This window comes from Trachypithecus francoisi, unplaced genomic scaffold (assembly GCF_009764315.1).
Source record: "Trachypithecus francoisi isolate TF-2019V2 unplaced genomic scaffold, Tfra_2.0 Lachesis_group0, whole genome shotgun sequence".
Lineage (NCBI taxonomy): Eukaryota > Metazoa > Chordata > Mammalia > Primates > Cercopithecidae > Trachypithecus > Trachypithecus francoisi.
In genome coordinates, this window is record NW_022681453.1 from 80,274,215 (window position 1) to 80,298,385 (window position 24,171).

At 39.0% G+C, this 24,171-nt stretch overlaps 1 protein-coding gene across 2 annotated transcripts in view; it reads left to right on the forward strand.

Annotated features, from left to right (window-relative positions):
- The window catches only part of GUCA1C (guanylate cyclase activator 1C), a 48,384-nt gene that overhangs the window by 16,030 nt on the left and 8,183 nt on the right, over positions 1-24,171 (forward strand). Inside the window, exons 2-3 of one of the 2 annotated variants that reach the window (XM_033200445.1) lie at positions 17,506-17,655; positions 22,586-22,713. In XM_033200445.1, coding sequence (XP_033056336.1) covers positions 17,506-17,655; positions 22,586-22,713 — 278 coding nt within the window. The remainder of the gene's footprint in view (positions 1-17,505; positions 17,656-22,585; positions 22,714-24,171) is intronic. The other variant, XM_033200434.1, reaches the window with a different exon arrangement.

Genomic DNA, 24,171 nt, shown 5'->3' on the forward strand with positions numbered 1-24,171 from the left:
CCGTTTTCAGCCAGACATTTCGATTCATATGTTGCTACCAACTCACCACAGCTGGTAAAATGTCATTGAAAAGTGTCATATGTTAAAGAAAGCATGCAAATGTCTTCAGGTTATGGGGCTGTGAAAATTCATGAATTTTTCACAGATAGTGATACTAGGAAAAATAACTGAAAGTTAATGCTATGTGAGGAATCAGTTTTGATCTAAATCTATAGTTCGGTGAATTTTTGTTGGAGCTGGATTGTTTTCCTAAATTAGAGGGTACACAGAATAAATAGGTTTATCCCTAGTTGCTGTAATAACAGTAATTTCTATTTCTGTTTTTTTTTTTTTTTTAGACAGAGTCTTGCTCTACCGGAGTGCAATGGCGCTATCTCGGCTCACTGCAACTCCTGCCTCCTGGGTTCAAGCAATTCTCTGCCTCAGCCTCACGAGTAGCTGGAATTACAGGTGCCAGCCACCACGCTGAGCTAATTTTTGTATTTTTAGTAGAGACGGGGTTTCACCATCTTGGTCAGGCTGGTCTTGAACTCCTGACCTTGTGATCCACCAACCTCGGCCTCCCAAAGTGCTGGGATTACAGGTGTGAGCCACCGCGTCCGGCCCTTCTGTAGTCTTAATATGACTAGAACTCTAGATGCTATGGTTCTTGGTTAACACTGTGTAGGGCCCTATTAGAACTCTTTGTTAACACTGTGTAGGCCTCATGTGTGCAAAGCACAACGCCTGGTCTTATATGGATAGCAAGTATTACATCAACACCAGTAATTATAATTGTCATCATGATAACTTTTATTATGATTGTTACTATTACTAGTTCAGTCTGTTTCCCATATAAAAACAAAGGACTGTTTCTAGAGCTAAAATTCTAAGATTTGAAGCAATGAAGTGAAGCCAAGTTCCCTTAATGACATTACTCAATTTATAAATTCATAGCTCTATTATTGGTACAAAAACCCCAACGTAGATGTCTCTGAAATACACTAAGATAACATTTTAGTATCTGTTTCTGGAGTTACTCAAGCGAACAGAGAGGGAGCAATGGTGGGACCATACTGGGCATATCAGATGGTATCTGCAGTGAAATTTCACCCAGGGATTGCACAGGGTGGGGAGAATGGAGGAATTAGGCCTATAATGCAGCTGTGAGGGCCTCTGGATCCAGGTGGGTGGAGAGACGCTGAATCAAAGCAAAGACAGACTGCACAGCAAAAGCCAGCTGTCGATTCCTAGTTGAGAGTGTGGGTGAAGATTAACAACAAGATCAGTTGAGGCTGGACGAGGGTGAACACATCAGGCCTTGGAAGGGCATTTGGGAACATTTCCTGGGAACACTGTAGGCTGAAAGAGATTACTGTCTATGGGGTGCTGGAGGTTAAACTTATGCGCAGGGGTCAGAGGGCTAAGGATTCCAAAATGGACAGAAGAAATGTTCATGAAATACACCAGGAAGCAGAAGAGGAGAAGAAGAGAATGAACCAGATGGTGCTGAAGGTGAGATGTGGGAGGGCCCTAGAAGTGGTGGCCCCAAGAGCTGTCTGGGCTCAAAGTCTCCATGAGGCTGAGCAGATTATTGTACCCAGACCAGACTTCCCTTGAGCTAGTATGAAAACAGCATCGGCTCCAAGGTGCGGCATGTTCATCTCCAAGCACCTCTGAATTTCCTTCCTTTATACAATTCTATCTACTACCAAGTAGCTCACACAGAGGAATCCAGAATAGCACACTGCACTGAATGTGTCCCATCTACTCAAGTCTGTGATGCCTCTCCTAGAAAGAGAATTCAATTGTAATGAGTTCTGAGGGTAACGGTGGGTGGTACAAAAAACCAAGGCCGTAGAGTATGGCTGACTAGATTTAAATCCTGCATTCACCCATCTTCATTTTTGTTACCTTAGTTCCTTTATTTAACTTCTCTGAAAATCAGTTTTATTCTCTGTAAAGTAAGAATAATAAGATGACCTGCAAAATTGCTGTTACAATTAGAAATAATGCATTGAAAGGGACTCTCACGGTGCCCAGGACATAGGCTTTTTTTTTTTTTTTTCTTTTTTAAAAAGTAATGGTAGCTTTTATACTTAGCAATAGATTAAAAAAAATAATATTTTCACATGTACATAAGCCTTTTTTTTGAGACAGGGTGTCACTCTGTCACCCAGGCTGGAGTGCAGTGTTGCGATCACGGCTCATCTCAACCTTCAACTCCCAGGCTCAGGTGATCCTCTCACTTCAACCTCCCGAATAGCTGGGACTACAGGTGCACACCACTATGCCTGATTTATTTTTGTACTTTTTGTAGAGACGGGGCTTCACCATGTTGCCCAGGCATGTTGGTTTCAAACTCCTGAGCTCAAGTGATTCACCTGTCTTAGCTGCCCAAAGTGGTAGTATTACAAGCATGAGCCACCACACCCTACCTCATATAAGCCTTATAACTTAACTTTCTACCTGCCTACAAATTGATCGTATCCTGAAAACACCTGTGATTTCTGGGAGCTCATGGACATTGCCTGAAGACCATATATTCCACTTCTGGTTTTCTGTTGGACAGAAGCACTACAGGCTCTCGTTTTCATTATTTTGATTATTTCCTTATTTTGACTTCTTTTTTCTTTTTTTTGAGACAGAGTCTTGCTCTGCCACCCAGGCTGGAGTGCAGTGGCATGATCTTGGCTCACTGAAACCTCCGCCTCCTGGGTTCAAGCGTTTCTCCTGCCTCAGCCTCCCTAGTAGCTGGGACTACAGGTGCGTGCCACCACGCCTGGCTAATTTTTTTTTTTTTCTTTATTTTTAGTAGAGACGGGGTTTCACTGTGTTAGCCAGGATGGTCTCGATCTCCTGACCTTGTGATCCACCCAACTCGGCCTCCCAAAGTGCTGGGATTAAAGGTGTGAGCCACCTGCACTCGGCCTTTATGCTTTTTTTATAGATATAAAAATGTGCTTATATTTTCCATGGTTTTTTTTCAACTTTTATTTTAGATTCAGGAGTACAGGCTTGTTATCTGGGTATTTTGGGGGTATACTGATCCCATCATCCAGATAGTGAACATAGTACCCAATAGGTAGTATTTCAACCCCTGCTCCCTTCCTCTCCTCCCCCAACCAGTAGTCCCCAGTTTCTATTGTTTCCATGTTTGTGTCCATGTGTGCCCAATATTTAGCTTCTAGTTAAGAGTGAGAACATAAGTGAGAACATGTGGTATTTGGTTTCCTGTACCTGTGTTAATTTCCTTAGGTAATACCCTCCAGCTTCATCCATGTTGCTGCAAAAGACATGTATTCCATGGTGTACATGCACCACATTTTCTTTATCCAGTCCACTGTTGATGGGCACCTAGGCTGATTCCTTGTCTTTGCTATTGTGAGTAGTGCTGTGGTGAACTTACAGGTGTGTATGTCTTTGTGGTAGAATGATTTGTTTTCCTTTGGCTATATACCCAGTAACGGGATTGCTGGGTCAAATGGTAGCTCTGTTTTAAGTTCTTTGAGAAACCTCCAAACTGCTTTCCACAGTGGCTGAACACATTTACATCCTCACCAACAGTATATAAACATTCCTTCTTCTCTGCAGCCTTGCCAGCATCTATTGTTCTTTGACTTTTAAAAAATTATATTTTAAGTTCTGGGATACATGTGCAGAATGTGCAGGTTTGTTACCTAGGTATACATGTGCCATGATGGTTGGCTGCACCCATCAACCTGTCATCCAGGTTTTAAGCTCTGCATGCATTAGATATTTGTCCTAATGCTTTCCCTCCCCTTGTCCCCCACCCCCTGACAGGTGTGCGATGTTCCCCTCCCTGTGTCCATGTGTTCTCATTGCTCAATCCCCAGTTATGAGTGAGAGCATGCAGTGTTTGCTTTTCTGTTCCTGTGTTAGTTTGCTGAGAATGATGGTTTCCACCTTCATCCATGTCCCTGCAAAGGATATGAACTCATTCTTTTTAATGGCTGCATGGTATTCCATGGTGTATATGTACAACGTTTTCTTTATCCAGTCTATCATTGATGGGCATTTGGGTTTGTTCCAAGTTTCTACTATTGTGAATAGTGCTGCAATAAACATGAGCGTTCATGTGTCTTTATAGTAGAATGATTGATAATCCTCTGGGTGTATACCCAGTAATGGGATTGCTAGGTCAAATGCTAGCTCTGTTTTAAGTTATTTGCGAAATCTCCAAACTGCTTTCCACAGTGGCTGAACTAATTTACATTCCCACCAACAGTTTATAAATGTTCGTTCTGCTCTGCAGCCTTGCCAGCCTTTATTGGTTTTTAACCTTTTAATAATAGGCATTCTGACTGGTATGAGATGATATCTCATTGTGATTTTGATTGCATTTCTCTGAAGATCAGTGATGTTGTCCTTCCACAGATTTTAGAAACCAGAAGAAACCTTATGTTTGAAGTCTCCATATAGTTTTTCTTTCTTTCCTCTCCCGCTTATGAAACGATTCATAATTTATAATGGAGCCAAACTCCCTTAGGGGCCTGAGAAGCTGTTATGCTTTCATATCCTGACACCTCCTCCTCTAACCCCCCGTTAAACTTGCCCTGGAATCCGCTCCGGAACAGGATGTATACATCGATGAACATGTTGGGGTTAAAATTATTGTATATGCATGCTCCCAAACTCTCCTTTCCTGAGGCTCACTAGAATGGGTTCTGGCTTTGTGAGCTCTTAATTTCTTCCCCTCCTCAGTTTCAAAGGGGGATTCTACCACTGCCAAAGAAATTCTTTACAATTTTATGGTGTATAATTATAAGAAAAATTGGTGAGGTAAAAGGATAAAATGTTCTCATGCTAGGGCTGGCAGTGAAAGATTAGGAAATGGAGATTATTGAAAATTGAGCAGTATGACATATGTGGAGAAGCAGATGAGAGGAAGAGGGTGTTGTGAAGAAATCCTTAAAATTTCTTGCAACTCATATGTATTCCAGAAGTGCAAGCAAAGACCTTCCATTATTTTGAAATTAATTTTTGACTACTGGACTTCATTCTTTTTTTTTGAGATGGAGTTTCACTCTTGTTGTGCAGGCTGGAGTGCAATGGTGCAATCTTGGCTCACCGCAACCTCTGCCTCCTGGGTTCAAGTGATTTCTCCTGCCTCAGCCTCCCAAGTAGTTGGGATTACAGGCACGTGCCACCATGCCCAGCTAATTTTGTTTTTTTAGTAGAGATGGGGTTTCTCCATGTTGGTCAGGCTGGTCTTGAACTCCCAACTTCAGGTGATCCACCTGCCTCAGCCTCCCAAAGTGCTGAGATTACAGGCGTGAGCCACCATGCCCAGCCTGCTGGACTTTATTCTTGTGGCATATATCGTTTTGAGACTGAGCCATATGGGTCATAATTTTTCAAATTACTTTTAATAAGGTTACATAAATTTACATTGGAATAAATAAATAGCCACTTGCAGAGATGGCTAGATGATAAAATTGCCTACAGAGAAAGGTGTGGATTAGAAAAAAAGCTTAGGTCCATGGTTCTCCAATCTTAGAATATGTAAGACTTATCTGGGGAGCATTTTAAAATGCAGACTCTTGGACTATATTCCAAGGAGCTTTGATGCTGGGTTTTTGTTGTTGTTGTTGTTTGTTTGTTTGTTTGTTTTTTGGTGGGGGATCTAGGAATCTGCATGTTTCATTATCCCCCATATGATTCTCATGAAAGGAATTTATGAACCCCACTCAGGCTCAGGCCAATAAAAATTCGTCATCTCCAAACAGTTATGTGTGCCAGAGGACTCCTGAAGTTCAACTATGGAAACATGAGCTTAAGAGTGTTCCCAGCCAGGCACAGTGACTCAGCCTGTAATCCCAGCACCTTGGGAGGCTGAGGCAGGTGGATCACGAGGTCAGGAGATCAAGACCATCCTGGTTAACACGGTGAAACCCCATCTCTACTAAAATTACAAAAAATTACCCAGGTGCCTGTAGTCCCAGCTACTCTACTCGGGAGGCTGAGGCAGGAGAATGGCGTGAACCCGGGAGGTGGAGGTTGCAGTGAGCCAAGATCGCGCAACTGCACTCCAGCCTGGGTGAGAGAAGGAGACTCCATCTCAAAAAAAAAAAGAGTGTTCCTTTGGTTCACCTTTGGACTTTCTGTATTACATCCTTCTTAGTCACATTTGCAGAGACATCTCACCTTTGCAGTGATAATTATCCCCCTCTCTAGCCCTTGAAATCCATAGACTAACTGAAAACAGTAATTTCTTTCCTCCCAATTCATAGAATAAGCATGTACCCTAAACCCTCTCCAACACTAACACAAGCCATTAAATCACATTTGCCAAAGTCATTTCACCAATGCAAATTTCTACAAAATCTTAACAGAAAGATAATGGAACAGAATAATTGGCCATAAATTGTAAAGATTAATTTGCCTGAGTGCATGACAGAATACTGAAATGAAAACAGAAAACATTTTGCTTACAGAAGTTTCTGAAAGAGGATTCCCTTGTCTAAGTAGAAAGGTTTGATTAACCAGGTTGTTCATTTAAAAACCACACAGTGAAAATACTTATATGCATCTCATGATAAGGGCTTGCCCAGAGCTCTTAAAGTCTGAACTGAAAGATATTAGTACCACCCATGCACTGTGCCTAAAAATAAAATACCAAATATCCTAAGGGCAACATTGCTCTATTTAGCCTTTTGCCATTCATCATGCAGATGACATTGAAAAATGCAGTCACTGAAGTGGAACTTGTAAAGTGAAACAGACCATCATCAAATAAAAGGCTTTTATGGAAACTCTGGAGGATCAACTTAATAATAAGCCAGGCTTCCAGGGAGGATACTCCTGTGACTCTTTGGTAAATTCACACAATAACTGTCCAGGAGACTGCTGAATTGATTGGTCAACCCTAAAGACCCCGGAGGAAGGCCTGGGAGTCAATATACCTCTGGTTGGATACTGTCCATTCAGCCTATTTCATCCACACTTCCAGACCTGTTTCTGAAAAATAATGGTCATGTCCTGCCGAATCTGTAGATATGATACCTCGTTGTCATCTTAAACAAATTTCAACCCTATAATAACATATTTCGCTTGTCTCAGTCATAGCTGTGCTGGGGATTAATAAAGTGAAGTGGCAGGGAGCAGTAGGAAAGGCAAGCAGCAATAAGGTAAAATCAGTTAGGTTTTGTGTCTTTGAACGAATTTCTTTTAGGAGACCCATTGAAATAGACTCCTATGTGTCAGAAGAAATCTTATCTCTTATAAGAAGATCAAAGTTACTGAATCAGGGGTAAAGAGGTCTAAGCCGTAAAACACAAAAATCGAATACTAAATGCAGTAAAATGACTTTGAAATGTTTTCTTATCACTTGCTGACTGTAAAAGTAAAACATCCGCAGTGTAGAAAATAAAAGTGTAATAAATTTAGAAAACAATGCTATAGTGATTACCACATTAACTTCCAAGGTCTGAAATATTGTGGTAATCTTATTTTTAAAAACCTTTAAAAAGCCAAATAGACTTTGCTTACCAATTCAAAGCTATTGGTTATTTCTCAGTAGCTTTTTTTATAGACTTCGTGAAACTATTCACAAAAGCTTAAGATGCAGGCAAATACATAACACTTTACAGACTGATAAATCTAAATCTCTTTATTTCCGGGAAGCAGTGGTTTACTTTTTGTCACATCCTGGTTTTGTAAACAGATCCTGGCATCACAAATGCTCCAAAAAGACGCAGCATGTTTTCTTGTGCTGGATATGCCACCATCAGCATCAGAACTCACATGGGAAAATAGCGAAGAATGAGTCACATGCCTCCCTAGAGCTGGCCACCTTTCCTAAGACAGTTGAACATTTACGTATGCCAGGTTTGAAGCATATGATTCTAAAGAGTGACACAGATTGTTTCTGTTTCAACTGAAAATGTTTTACCAATTAAAAACAGGATAAGGCACACTACCTAAACTTGCAGTCCTTAAATAATCGTCTCCAAGATTGATGAATAGGACAAAATCTTTATAGAAAAAGAGCCTCATTAATTTTGATTCATACCTAAAACTATGCACTTAAATCCTAACCTGCAATTTAGCAGTCCAAAAATATCAACCAGTTCCTATTAAAAGGAATATAAAATTTGTCTGCTTGATATGTTTTCCTTCTATTAAAAATTGGTACTCGGTCTTCAGAAGAGGACAAAATCTGAAGAAATTCAGAAGAAGAAAGACATTGAAAAAGTTCAGTGGTGAGGAATTTTACGTTTGTTTCTTTGGCATAAGAAGTAAACATTTTCTCTAAAAGGTAGTTAATCTCAACATGATAAAGAGTATCTACAAAAACCTGACAGTAAAGCCTTATACTTACTAGTAAGAAACTAAGAGCTTTCCCACTAAGATCAGAAACAAGGCAAGGATGTCACCTCTCATCACTGATTTTCAACATTTTCCTGGAAGTCCTAGCTGCTGCATTAAGACAAGAAAAGGATATAAAATTTAAACTGTTTGGGAAGGAGAAAATAAAACTGTCTTTGCGAATAACATGATACTCAACTTTGGAAAACTCAAAAGAATTGACAAAAAAAATCTCCTAGAACTAATAAGAGATTTTAGCAAGGTTTCAGACACAAAGTTTTTTATATAAAAGTCATCAGTCATCACTTTCCTATATACCAGCAATAAATAAGTGGAGTTAACATATTACCATTTACATTGGCACCCTCAAATGAAATTATTAGGTATAAATCTGACAAAATATGTACAAAGTCTACATGAGGAAAACTACAAAACTCTGATAAAAGAAATCAAAGAACTAAATAAAAGGAGAGAGATTCTTTTTTTTGAGACGACAGAGTTTCGCTTCGGTTGCCCAGGCTGGAGTGCAATGGCATGATCTCGGCTCAACCTCTGCCTCCCGGGTTCAAGTGATTCTCCTGCCTCAACCTCCCAAGTAGCTGGGATTACAGGTGCCCACCACCAAGCCCAGCTAATTTTTTCTATTTTTAGTAGAGATGGGGCTTCACCATGTTGGCCAGGCTGGTCTTAAACTCCTGACTTCAGGTGATCTGCCTGCCTCAGTCTCCCAAAATGCTGGGATTACAGGCATAAGCCACTGCACCCAGCAAGGAGAGAGATTCTATATTCATGGAAAGGGAGACTCAGTGTTGTCAAGGTGTTACTTCTTCACAAATTGATCTGTAGATTCAATGAAATTCAAATCAAAATCCTAGCAAGTTACTTTGTAAATATTGACAAATTGATTCTAATGCTTATATGGAGAGGCAAAAGACCCAGAATCGCCAATATAATATTGAAGGCGAAGAACAAATTTGGGGTACTGAAATTACCTGACTTCAAGACTTACTGTAAAAGTATAGTAATTGAGACAGTGTGGTATTTCTGAAAGAATAGATACATCAATCAATATGAGGGAATAGAGGGCCAGAAATAGACCGACATATATCTAGTCAACTAATCCTTGACAAAGAAACAAAGGCAATACAGTGGAGAAAAGACAGTCTTTTCAACAAATGGTGCTGAAACAATGAAACATCCATGTGCAAAGAAAAGCATCCAGACAAAGACCTTACACCTTTCACAAAAATTTATTCAAAATGAATCAGAGACCTAAATATAAAATGCAAAACTATAAAACTCCTAAAAGATAACTTAGGAGAAAATCTAGATGACCTTGGGTTTGGTAATGATGTTTTCGATACAATGCTAAAGGCATAATTCATGAAAAATAATAAGCTGGAATTTATCAAAATTAAAAACTTCTGCTCTGCAACAGACATTGTCAGAGAATAAAAAGATAAGCCACCAACTGGGAGAAAATATTTGCAAAAAAAATAGCTGATGAAGGACTATTATCCAGAATACAAAAAGAACTCCTAAAACTCAACAAGAAGAAGACAATCTGGATTAAGAGGGTGGAGAGGGGCAGGACTAGCTTGCAGCTCCTGCTCGGATGGATGGAGCAGTGTGTGGAGACTCACATCATGGACTTTTGCTCCAAGAACTACCACAGGTACATACCAGGAAACCCGAGATAATCCACAGACCCTTTGAAGGAACTAGATCACTGCTGCAGGCTCCCTGAGATGCTGAAAAACTGTGCTGGTATCCATGACTGCAAGGTCTGAAGACAGATAACAAGACTCTTTGCAGATACTCCCCAGTACCAGCCTGGAGCCCAGTAGCTCAACTAGGTGGCTGGACCCAGAAGAGCAAAAACAATCACTACAGTTTGGCTCTCAGGAAGCTCCATTCCTAGGGTAAGGGGGAGAATACCACATCAATGGAGCATCCCACAGCAGCCCTTGAGTCTCAGATATTCCCTTGGATATAGTCTACTCAAATGAGAAGAAACCAGAAAAACAATTCTGATTGTATGATAAAACAAGACTCCAAGATCATACCAGCTCACCAGCAATGGATTGAAAATAAGACAAAATCTCTGAACTGCAAAATAGAATTCAAAAGGTCAATTATTAAGCTAATCAAGGAAGCACCAGAGGAAGGAGAAGACCAACTTAAAGATATAGGATATGAAAGGAAAAGGAAAATTATTCAGTGAAATAGATTGCACAAATAAAAAACAATCACAACTTCTGGAAATCAAGGACCCAATTAGAGAAATGCAAAATACACTAGAAAGTCTCAACAATAGAATCAAATAAGCAGAAGAAAGAACTTTAGAGCTCAAAGACAAGGCTTTTGAATTAACCCAATCTATCAAAGACAAAAAAAAAAATTAAAAAAAAAGAAACTCCCAGAAGTTTGGGACTATGTTAAATGTCCAAACCTAAGAATAATTGGGTTCCTGAGGAAGAATAGAAGTCTAAAAGTTTATAAAACATATTTGAGGGAATAGTAAAGTAAAACTTCCTCAGCCCTGCTAGAGATTTAGATATCCAAATACAAGAGGCTCAGAGATCACCTGGGAAATTCATTGCAAAAAGATCATTGCCTAGGCACATAGTCATCAGCTTATCTAAAGTCAAGACAAATGATAGAATCTTAAGAGCTGTGAGGCAAAAGCATCAGGTAACCTACAAAGGAAAACCTATCAGATTAACAGCAGATTCTCAGCAGAAACCCTATAAGCTAGAAGGGATTGGGGTCCTATTTTTAGCCTCCTTAAACAAAGCAATTATCAGCCAAGAATTTTGTATCTAGTGAAAATGAGCTTCATAAATGAAGGAAAGATACAGTCATTTACAGACAAACAAATGCTGAGAGAATTCTCCAGTACCAAGCCAGCACTACAAGAACTGGTAAAAGGAGCTCTAAATCTTGAAACAAATCCTCAAAATAAATCAAAATAGAACCCCCTTAAAGCATAAATCTCACAGGACCTATATAACAATAACACAATGAACAGAAAAAAAAAAAAAAAAAAAAACCAGGCAGGGCGCAGTGGCTCACTCCTGTAATCCCAGCACTTTGGGAGGCTGAGGAGGGCAGATCACGAGGTCAGGAGATCAAGACCATCCTGGCTAACACGGTGAAACCTTGTCTCTACTAACAATACAAAAAAGTAGCCAGGCATGGTGGCGAGTGCCTGTAGTCCCAGCTACTTGGGAGGCTGAGGCAGGAGAATGGTGTGAACCTGGGAGGTGGAGCTTGCAGTGAGCCCAGATTATGCCACTGCACTCCAGCCTGGGGGATGGAGTGATACTCCATCTCAAAAAAGAACAGAGCTTCAGGCAACAAATAGCATAATCAATATGATAATACCTCACATCTGAATACTAACATTGAAAATAAATGGCCTAAAGCTCCATTTAAAAGATACAGAATGGCAGAATAAATAGGACTTAACCAACCAACTGTCTGCTGCCTTCAAGAGACTCACCTAACAAATAAGGATTCACATAAACTTAAGGTAAGGGGGTGGAAAAAGACATTCCATGCAAATGGACACCAAAAGCGAGCAGGAGGAGCTGTTCTTATATCAGACAAAACAAACTTTAAAGTAACAGCAGTTAAACAAGATAAAGGGGAACATTATATCGTAATAAATGGACTAGTCCAACAGGAAAATATCAGAATTCTAAATATATATTCACCTAACACTGGAGTTCCCCAATTTTTTTTTCAGATGGAGTCTTGCTCTATCACCCAGGCTGGGGTGCAATGGCACGATCTCAGCTCACTGCAACATCTGCCTCCTGGGTTCAAATGATTCTCCTGCCTCAGCCTCCCATGTAGCTGGGATTACAGGCATCTGCCACCATACCTGGCTAATTTTTGAATTTTTAGTAGAGATGAGGTTTCATCATGTTGGTCAGTCTGGTCTCGAACTCTTGATCTCAGGTGATCCACCTGCCTCGGCCTCCCAAAGTGCTGGGATTACAGGCATGAGCCACCATGCCTGGTCTGGAGCTCCCAAATTTATAAACAATTATTATTAGACCTAAGAAATGAAATAGATGGCAATACAATAATAGTGGAGGACTTTAATACTCCACTGATACCACTACACAGGTCATTAACACAGAAAGTCAACAAAGAAACAGTGGACTTAAACTATACCCTAGAACAAATGGACTTAACACATATTTACAGAGCATTCTACCCAACACCTGCAGAATGTACCTTCTATTCATCAGCAGATGGAACGTTCACCAAGATAGACCGTATGTTAGGCCACAAAACAAGTCTCAGTAAATTTGAGAAAATTGAAATTATATCAAGTACTCTCTCAGACTACAGTGGAAGAAAATTGCAAATCAACTCCAAAAGGAACCCTCAAAACCACGCAAATACAAGGAAATTAAATAACCTGCTTCAGAATGATCGCTGGGTCAACAATGAGATTAAGATGGAAATTAAAAAATTCCTTGAACTGAATGATAATAGTGACACAACCTATCAAAACCTCTGTGATACAGCAAAAGTGGTCCTAAGAGGAAAGTTTATAGCATTAAATGCCTATATCAAAAGTCTGAAAGAGCACAAATAAGGTCACACCTCACAGAACTGGATAAACATGAATAATCTAAACCTAAACCCAGCAGAAGAAAATAAATAATGAAGATCAGAGCAGAACTAAGTGAAATTGAAAAGAAAAGAAATACAAAAGATAAATGAAACAAAAAGCTAGTTCTTTGAAAAGATAAATAAAATTGACAGGCCATTAACTAGATTAACCAAGAAAAGAAGAGAGAATATCCAAATAAGCTCAATTAGAAATGAAACAGGAGATGTTACAACTGATACCACAGAAATACAAAAGATCATTCAAGGCTACTATGAACACCTTTATGTGCATAAAACAGAAAACCTAGAGGAGATGGATACATTCCGGGAAATACACAAATCTCCTAGATTAAATCAGAAAGAGATTGAATCTATGAACAGACAAATAACAAGCAGCAAGATTGAAATGGTAACAAAAAAACTGCCAACAAAAAAGTCCAGGATTCACAGCGGAATTATATTAGACAGTCAAAAAAGAATTGGTACGAATCCTATTGACACTATTCCAAAAGCTAGAGAAAGAGGGAATTCTCCCTCAATCCTTCTATTAAGCCAGTATCACTTTAATACCAAAACCAGGAAGGACATGACAAAAAAAAAGAAAACCACAGACCAATAACCCGGATGAACAAAGATGCAAAAACCCTCAATAAAATACTAGCAAACCAAATCCAACAGCATATCAAAAAAATAATCCACCAAGATCAAGTGGGTTTTATATTAGGGATGCAGGGATGGTTTAACATACATAAGTTAATAAATGTAATACACCACATAAACAGAATTCAAAAATCACATGATCATGTCAATAGACACAGAAAAAGCATTTGACAAAGTCATAAAATCGATTTTATGATTAAAATCGTCAGCAAAATCGGCATAGAAGGGACATACCTTAAGGTAATAAAAGTAATCTGTGACAAACCCACATCCAACATCATACTGAATGGGGGTAACAAGACAAGATGCCCACTTTCACCACTTCTGTTTAACTTAGTACTGGAAGTCCTACCCAGAGCAATAAGACAAGAGAAAGAAAAAAAGGGAATCCAAATCAGTAAAGAGGAAGTCAAATTGTTGCTGTTTGCTGATGATGTGATCATATACCTAGAAAACTCTAAAGATTCCTGATAAATGAAGTCAGCAAAAGTTAAGGATACAAAATTAATGTACACAAACCAGTAGCTCTTCTATACACCAACAGCGATCAAGCTGAGAATCAAGTTAAGAACTCAACCCCTTTCACAATAGCTGCAAAATAATTAAATACTTAGGAATATACCTAACCAAGGAGTCAAAAGACCTCTACAAGGAAAACTGCAAAACACTGCTGCAAGAAGTCATAGATGACACAAACGAAAACACATCCCGTGCTCATGGATGAGTAGAATCAATATTGTGAAAATGACCATAGAACCAAAAACAATCTTCAAATTAAATGCAACTCCCATCAAAATACCATCAACATTTTTCACAGAACTAGAAAAAAAATTCTAAAATTCATATGGAACCAAAAAAAAAAAAAAAAAAAAAGCCTGCATAGCTAAATCAAGACTAAGCAGAAAGAACAAATCTAGAGACATCGTATTACCCAACTTCAAATTATACTATAAGGCCATAGTCAACCAAACAGCATGGCATTGGTATAAAAATAGGCACATAGACAAATCGAACAGAATAGAACTCAGAAATAAAGCCAAATACTTACAGCCAACTGATCTTTGAAAAAGCAAACAAAAACATAAAGTGGGGAAAGGACACCCTATTCAACAAATGGTGCTGGGATAATTGGCAAGCCACATGTAGGAGAATAAATCTGGATCCTTGTGTCTCACCTTATACAAAAATCAACTCAAGATGGATCAAAGACTTAAAGACCCAAAACCATAAAGATTCTAGAAGATAACACCAGAAAAACTCTTCTAGATATTGGCTTAGGCAAAGACTTCATGATTAAGAACCCAAAAGCAAATGCAACAAAAACAAAGATAAATACATAGGACTCAAACTAAAAAGCTTCTGCACAGCAAAAGAAATAATCAGCAGAGTTTACAGACAACCCACAGAGTGGGAGAAAATCTCACAATCTGTACATTCGACAAAGGACTAATAGCGAGAATCTACAAAGAACTCAAACAAATCAGCAAGAAAAAACGAAACAAACCCATCAAAAAGTGGGTTAATAAAAAAGAATGAGTTCATGTCCTTTGCAGGGACATGGATGACGCTGGAAACCATCATTCTCAGCAAACTAACACAGGAACAGAAAACCAAACACCTCATGTTCTCACTCATAAGTGGGAGTCGAACAATGAGAACACATGGACACAGGGAGAGGCCTGTCGGGGGGTAGGGAGCTAGGGGAGGAATAGCATTAGGAGAAATACCTAATGTAGGTGACGGGTTGATGGGTGCAGCAAACCACCATGGCACATGTATACCTTTGTAACAAACCTGCACGTTCTGCACATGTATCTCAGAACTTAAAGTATAATAATAAAAAAGTGGGCTAAGGACATGAATAGATAATTCTCAAAAGAAGATATACACATGGCCAAAAAGCATATGGAAAAATGCTTAATGTCACTAATTATCAGGGAAATGTAAATCAAAACCACAATGCAATGTTACTTCACTCCTGCAAGAATGGCCATAATCAAAAAAACAACAAATGTTGGTATGGATGCAGAGAAAAGGGAACACTTTTACACTGCGGGTGGAAATGTAAACTAGTACAACTACTATGTGAAACAGTGTGGAGATTCCTTAAAAACTAAACTTAGACCTACTGTTTGATCCAGCAATCCTACTACTAGGTATCTATTCAGAGAAAAAGAAGTCATCATATGAAAAAGATACTTGCACATGCGTGTGTGTGGCAGCACAATTTGCAAATGCAAAAATATGGAACCAGCCCAAATGCCCATCAATCAATGAGTGAATAAAGAAAATTATCCATATATGTGTGTGTGTTTGTGTGTGTGTGTGTGTGTATACACCATGGAATACTACTGAGACACAAAAAGGAATGAAATAATGGCATTCACAGCAACCTAGATAAAAGTAGAGACTATTATTCTAAGTGAAGTAACGCAGAAATGGAAAAACCAAACAATGTCTGTTCTCACTCATATGTGGGAGCTGAGCTATGAGGATGCAAAGGCATAGGAATGATACATTGGACTTTGAGGAAAGGGTAGAGGGTGGCGAGGGATAAAAGACTACACCTTGTATACAGTGTTCACTGCTCAGGTGATGAGTGCACCAAAATCTCAGAAATCACCACTAAAAAATGGATTCATGTAACCAAATGCCCCCGATTCCCAAAAACCTATTGAAATAAAAAAAAAATTGAAAAAAGGAAAACAATCTGATTAAGAAATAGGCCAAATATTTTACCAAAGAAGAAATACAGGTGGTAAATAAGCACATAAAAAGATGTTCAACATCATATATTATTAGGGAATTGCAAGTTAAAACAAGGAGATACCACTACACACCTATTAGAATGGCCAAAATCCAGAACACTAAAAACACTAAATGCCAGTGAGGATGTGGAGCAACAGGAACTCTCATTCAGTGCTGGTTGAAATGTAAAATGATTCAACTGCTTTGAAAGATAGTTTGGCAGTTTCTTAAAAACTAAACATATTTTTACATATCATCCAAATCCCCTGGTATTTGTCCAAAGGGGTTAACAACTTAAGTCCACAAGAAATCTGCACATAGATATTTATAGCAACTTTATTTCTAATTGCCAAAATCTGGAAGCAACCAAAATGTCCTGCAGGAAGTGAATGGATAAATAAACTGAAGTACATCCAGACAATGGAGTATTATTTAGTGCTGAAAAGAAATGAGCTATCAAACCCTGGAAAGACAAGGAAGAAATTTAAATGCATATTACTAAGTGAAGGAAGCCAATCTGAAAAAACTACGTACCATATACTAAACACTATATAATTTTAACCATGTAACTTTCTAGAAAGGTAAAGCTATGGAGACCGTAAAAAGATTAATCGTTGCCAGGAGTTAGGGAAGACTAGCACAACGCAGAGGAATTTTAGGATAGCAAAACTACTCTATGCAATACTATAATGGTGGGTACAGGGCATTATATATCTAGACTTGCAGGATGTAAAGTACAAAGAGTGGACACTAATGTAAACTATGGACTTTGGGTGATGATGATGTGTCAGTGTAGGTTCAGCAATTGTAACAAATGTACCATTCTGGTGGGAGACGTTGACGATGGAGGAGGCTATGCATGTGTGGGGACAGGGAGTATATAGGAAACCTCTGTACCTTCCATTCAATTTTGCTGTGAGCCTGAAACTACACTAAAAAATAATGCCTATTTACTTAAGGCACTTAATTGTAAAATTAAAGTCACTTGTGTCTATAAACTTTTTTAAAATGAAACACTAGGGAAAAGTTTTATGCTGAAATCTTTTGGATTGATTTAAGTTATACTAAAGGCCCTGTTCATGAATGCTGACTTCTCAAATAAAAAACAATTCTTCTTCTTAATATTTATTTTTCTTTTCACCTTAATTTCCATAGGATGGATTTATTGACTTTTTGGAGTTTATTGCTGCTGTAAATCTAATCGTGCAAGAAAAAATGGAGCAAAAATTAAAATGGTATTTTAAACTGTATGATGTTGATGGAAATGGTTCTATTGACAAAAATGAACTACTGGACATGTTCGTGGTAAGTGAAGCAGTAAAGTATCCTTTTCAGGCCACTATACAGTTAACCCATTTTCCCTTCCTATGGAGTAGGTAAGAGCTGTCTATGGGGTTGGCTGTTTTTGGGATATACATTTTGAATTGCTGAAGTAATGTAAGCTTTACTTAACCTATTGATTACTGAATGGGCAACAGCAGCAAATCAGCTTTTCCTTCTTGATGCAATCCACCCTGGCATTCACAAATTTAACAGAGCATTGCAATGAAAACAATGAAACAAATATGAGAGTGCAAAACAACTTATCTTTTTCTCTGCCTCAGTGCAGAATGCCTGGTGAGGAATAGCTAAACTGTGAGATGGTTTATATATGTTTAACAAGAGACATGGACTAAGAATGAAGGTATGTGAGGACTGATCTTTCTGGGAGCTATACTGAAGTATTTCTAATAGTTGGTTCAGGGATCTCAGATCTTTTCCATATCTAAAGTTCAATAAGTGCCTTTCTAAGTCCCTATACCACCACCCCAATGGAGTAGGAGATAGTTATTATCATGGTATGAAACAGTAAAGAGCCCAGAGTAAAAATTGGTTAAGTGGGACACTATATCTAAATGAAGATAACAGGTTTAATTAATGTTATGAATCCAAGACATTGAATTTGTAACACAGACTCAAAGAGCATTAGAATTAGATGTCTTAGAAATGATCTGGTCCAAATTCTTTGTTTCATAGATGAAGGAGCTGAGTTACAAATAAAATACATAGTAGAAATATTAGCAAAAATGCCAGAAAAATAAATGAGTAGAACTACATTTATAATTAAACTTCTCAACAAATGTTCAAAGCAGATAAAAATGGAAAGCTAAATAAGCGAATGTAGAGTTAACCAACATATGGAAAGAGTTCAAGTGTAGGATAATACCAATATTGCTAATATTTTAATTTCACATAGATCATTCACACAAAAAATGTGCTAGGATTCACTTGGCAAGTGAACAATTTAGAAATTCTGCCTATACCTTATATATTGCAACACAAAATTAGATATCAAATATTCCACGGAGAATGCCGAACCCCATGTAAATTTTAAAATGTTCTTTTAAACACTCAGCTTCTTCTAAAAACAATGAAAATGTAAATACAGCATACAGATCTTAGGATGCCACCAAAGCATTTCTCGAAACAAGGGTTTTTAGTCTGGGATCTAAGAATCAATGGCCTTCAGGAGTCATTTTAGCCCTTCAACTTAATGACAAATTTTGCCTGTATGTTATGCTTTTTTTGGGTGAAGGAGAGAGTCATCAGATTCTGAAAAGAATTAGGAACAACAAGGATAAACGTGATTTTGTCTATAACTTATGGGGAAATGTGCTGTAGATTTTTATTAGTTAAAATGTATAACTTCAGTTAGTGAGCCAAGGAAAGAGAAGTAGTAAGTCGCAAATTGAATTTTCCCTCAAAGTGCTGAGAAAGGAAAAAAAAAGGACACAGGAAAATTGAACTAATAAAAGCACAGAACAGAAATTTAATAATTAGATACCATTTGTCTCTAAATTAATCAGTACTAAAAACAATAATAGCAAATTCTGGTAAGAGCGTGGTAAGGAAGGCGCCTTACACACTGTGGAGAGAGTGTAAGTAGATAAAACGTTCCGGGAAATGTGGTAATCTGCGTCGAGAGGCTAAAAGCTGATCTTCATTTTAGAGTTAGCATTACTTATTTTGAGTCAGGAAAAACAATTATTAGAGATGAAAGTCCTATGATTTACATCACAGAATCTCTTTAGATAGCAAAACATTCTAAAAAACTAAAAGAGGAAAATGTTTAAATAAATTAATGCAATGGAATATATACTTATTAAGAAATTGGTAGCCTAGGAACATACTTTCTATACAACAGGCAAGTGAAAAAATCAGCAAGGTAAATAAAAAGTATATAATCTAAGTTCTCTCTACATACAATACAGATGCTAAAATGGAATTCAGCCCAGGCATTAAGAGATTGCAGGCCGGGCGTGGTGGCTCAAGCCGGTAATCCCAGCACTTTGGGAGGCCGAGGCGGGTGGATCACGAGGTCAGGAGATCGAGACCCTCCTGGCTAACACGGTGAAACCCCGTCTCTACTAAAAATACAAAAAACTAGCCGGGCGCGGTGGCGGGCGCCTGTAGTCCCAGCTACTCGGAGGCTGAGGCGGGAGAATGGCGGGAACCCGGGAGGCAGAGATTGCAGTGAGCCGAGATCGCTCCACTGCACTCCAGCCTGGACGACAGAGCGAGACTCCGTCTCAAAAAAAAAAAAAAAAAAAAAGAGATTGCAAGGAAGTACCAGAGCATAGGCAGTATGTACAAAGGAGATAGCTTAATCTCACTTCAAGGGTATAAAACAGTCCAGAGAAAGGTTTTTAAGGATTTTTGAGGAAAATTTATTTAGTAGGACCCTCCCCGCCAGGTCAATAACACGAGCATGTTAGGAAACCATTGAACTGTGGTTGTATCCTGCAATTTGAGGATCACAACAGTGAGTGTTTGAGTCATGAGTGAGAAGCCTAAAGAAGCAAACAGTGGCAGCAAGAGTGCACACTTTGGAAGTATCTGCCTTCATAGAATTTGTTGGGACAAAGTATGCTAGGGTGTTTTCCATAGATCAGGTATGGAACACTGTGAGAGGAAGCTGGCATAGATCTGTGTTAGATCTTATCCTGCAGGGCCACTGGAAGATGTGAAGAAAACTCAAAGCTGCAGGTAGACCTAGAGCTCTTGTTCTCAACCAGGAGAATCTCTATTCAGGGGACATTTCACAATGTCTGGAGACATTTTGGTGAGTTGGAGAATACAGAATGCGTAGTGCTGTTGCCATCTATTGCTTAGAGACCAGGGAGGCTGCTAAGTATTCAACAATGCACAGGACAGGCCTGAACAAGAAAATGGCAATTGTGCAGATTTTAAGAAATTCTTTTTTTCTTTTCTTTTCTTTTTTTTTTTTTGAGACAGAGTCTGTCTCTGTTACCCAGGCTGGAGTGCAATGGCATGATCTCAGCTCACTGTAACCTCCACCTCCTGGGTTCAAGCAATTCTCCTGCCTCAGTCTCCTGAGTAGCTGGGATTATAGGCACCCACCACCATGCCTGGCTAATTTTTGTATTTTTAGTAGAGATGGGGTTTCACCATATTGGCCAGGCTGGTCTATGAACTCCTGACCTCGTGATCCACCCACCTCAGCCTCCCAAAGTGCTGGGATTACAGGCATGGGCCACCGCACCCCGCTGCAGATTTTAAGAAATTCTAAGCAAAAGGGAACGGCTGGAATCAAGATGCATGATTCATGCCTACAGAATTGCAGGAGAGAGCGTCTACACCTGCCAGTCCAGGCCAGTCCAGGAAGCACTGAAATTAGCTAACCAGGACAGTACTTGCCATGTGAGAACTCTCCTGCTTCCCTTTCTCTCCTGCGTCCTTCTGCTCCCACACAGGGAGTGCTCAGATACTGCCATTAGGAAACTGGGGAAGGAAGAATGAATGAGTAAATGAGGAAGGAAAGAAGAAGAAGAAGGAGAAGGAGAAAGAAGAAGAAGAAGAAGAAGAAGAAGAAGAAGAAGAAGAAGAAGAAGAAGAAGAAGAAGAAAGAAGAAGAAGAAGAAGAAAGGAGGAAGGAGGAAGGAGGAAGGAGGAAGGAAGAAGAAGGAAGAGGAAGAGGAAGAGGAAGAAGAAGAAGAAGAAAAAGCTTCCTGCCTATCCCCTGATCCTGCTGCTTCTAATTAAAAAAGAAGGAAAACAGAGCAAGCTGACGATTCCCTCCAAAAATATCCCCTCAGTGCTCCTGCACTTTCCAATCAGTATTTCACTTGCACTTATATGACCTGAAGATTGGTGATGAACAAATCAAGATCTCACAATTTTTTGCTATGACTTTTTATGTGGTCTAATATCACTTCAGAATGTGGGGATACTTGATACCTGGCCAAATTTTCTAGGCTTTTGAAGCCTCTGACCAAACACTGAGAAATCCTTAAAATCTTCTTCAAATGTGATGCTATATGTATGTAACAGTTACTTTAAATATTGTCCTATATTTAACCATGAGATCCGTGAGACCTAAATTTGCTAAAGCCAAGACTGGTGTTTTACCACCACTTATTATGATTAATCCTGGACTTAACGTTGGTAATGCTTGGGAAGCAGCAAGAAAGAGAGAGTCATATTTATGATTGTGTCCTCTAATTGAAATACATTGCTAGAAGTTTTTCTAAAGATTCCTTCATGTTCAATCAAGAGGGTTATGTTCAAATTCCCAAATGAATAATCCTCTTTCATTTTATTATGAAGTTCTATATCAAGTCTGGGTCATTTAATTTAATCACCTTGGAATTAGGGGAGGTTAGCTACATCTTTCCTCTAGGAAGGCTGGAAATGTCATTTGCCCCCTGGTCTCTGGCAGAATGTGGGAGAAATTCAGCGCCCTTCGAAGGCATATATATAAAAAGGCACAAAGAACCAGGGGTGCCAGCGGTGGAAGCCAGAGAGGAAGCTTGAGACTCTTACAACGTTGTGGTCATCCTTTTACTTTCATCCATAAGACCCAAATGAACCCGTCTGAAATTGAGAGCGATGTCTGTTTTCTGGGTCTGGAATTCTTATGACCATGACCACTACAATATTTTCTCCAATGGGCTCATTGCATCTGTTGTGATCTAATATGTTGAATGGATCCCTTTATCCCTTTATACTGTATAAAATAGGATTTCAGTCTTTATTCAGTTCATTTAATTTCCAAGTCTCATTACCCAGAACTGACATACAATCTTTTCTTTTTATTTACTTTTAACAACTGGTACAGACTGGATAGCAACTGACATTAACACATCCCCAAATTCTGTCACATTGGAGCAGAAATGTTGCAAAATGTATTTGCTTCCAGAAAAGTTGATCTCTTTGATTTAATGTCTTTTTGCAGGCGGTACAAGCCCTCAATGGCCAGCAAACCCTGAGTCCTGAAGAATTCACCAACTTGGTGTTCCGTAAGATCGATATAAACAATGATGGTAATGGAGCTACTCTCTTCTGGATCACTTTTCTTACAAAATAGGAGATGGTGGTAGTGGGGAGTGTCATTTAGACAAAAGCAGGAACCATGCAAGAGAACCCTAGTTGTGACTTGGGCTTCATAACTGGACCAATCCAATGTTCTCAGTATGATTCAACTGAGTAAATATTTATTGACCATATTTATTTCCAGTGTGTGATGCTTGACACGTTGGGATATATAAAGAGTAAAGGTGAGACGAGGGAATAAATCGGAAGAATATAGGATGAAGTACCTTCTGCTGTTTGCTCTGAGACACATTCTATTAATCAGTTCCTCTCCACTGGAGGTTTTCCATCAGCATATAAATCAACTCAAGTTTTCCCTACTGTCGAAAACTTTCCTTCAATTATTCTGTCTTCTTCTACTGTCAGACTTTTTTCTTCCTTTGGACTAAACATTTCTGGAGAAGAGTCCACACTTGTCTCCATTTCTGCTTTTTCTACCTTTTCTATCTACATTTCTGCTCTTTCTGATTATTTCTCCATCTGCTCTTTCTACTCTGTAATCTGGGTTCCTGTTTAGCTCAGAGGAGGTGCCTTTCTTCTTCAGAGGTAGGAGTGAAGAGGGAAGATACAGCCCAAGAGAAATGAGTGCTTCTACCATATAGCTTTGATATCAGCAAACAGGTAGGTGAACATAATGACTTGAGATTGAGGCAGAAGATCTAGGAACGGTCCTTGAAAAACAGAAAATTTGACATTGTTAAAAATATAAGATATCAGTAAAACGTTTTAAAAAAAAATGGAAAAGAGGCATTGGCATGCCAGTCACAGTTGTCATCATTCCAAAACTCCTTCCAAAGGCACCAACCTGCCCACCATGCGTCACTTCCTCTGGTGGACACGAGAGGGCAGTAGAGACGTATGTTCCCATGTTGAGTGTGGCAGGTTGTTCTAGTAAAATGTGGCAGCTCAGCGTGGCAGGATGGGATGGTGAGGCCAGGAGGAAGCTCAAATGCAGCCACTGCTGCGAACAAGCCAAATGACAGGACAAGAGTATACTGTTCAAGAAAGCAATTTGAAGATGCATCAGTCGCATCAATCTTCTTCTCTTAAGGACCTTGGTCTAGATCTGCCTCTCCCGAATCTCAATTCAGTATGCTCACTTACTAGTATACGACATCAAATAATGAAACATGCCAGTATATGTGAAAGCTTGTAAGAAACAGAGTCAGACTACCCAGAGTAGATAAGGTGGCTAAGTGCAGCTAGGAAAGGACCAGAGAAATGGAGAGTGAAGGGTCTGGTGAGGACAATGAAGACTTTATTTGGAATATGCAACTGAACATGGTGGTCATCAAACTGGAGAAATGCTGTAGATTTTATTCTGTTTCACTTTGTTTTTAATCTTAGAGGTGCTGCAGGATGGCAGGGATTGGAGTAGAGTAAATAATCCATTTCAGCCTGGGGCTGAAAGCATTGATGTAGAAGAATGAGTACTCTGGAAGTAGATGG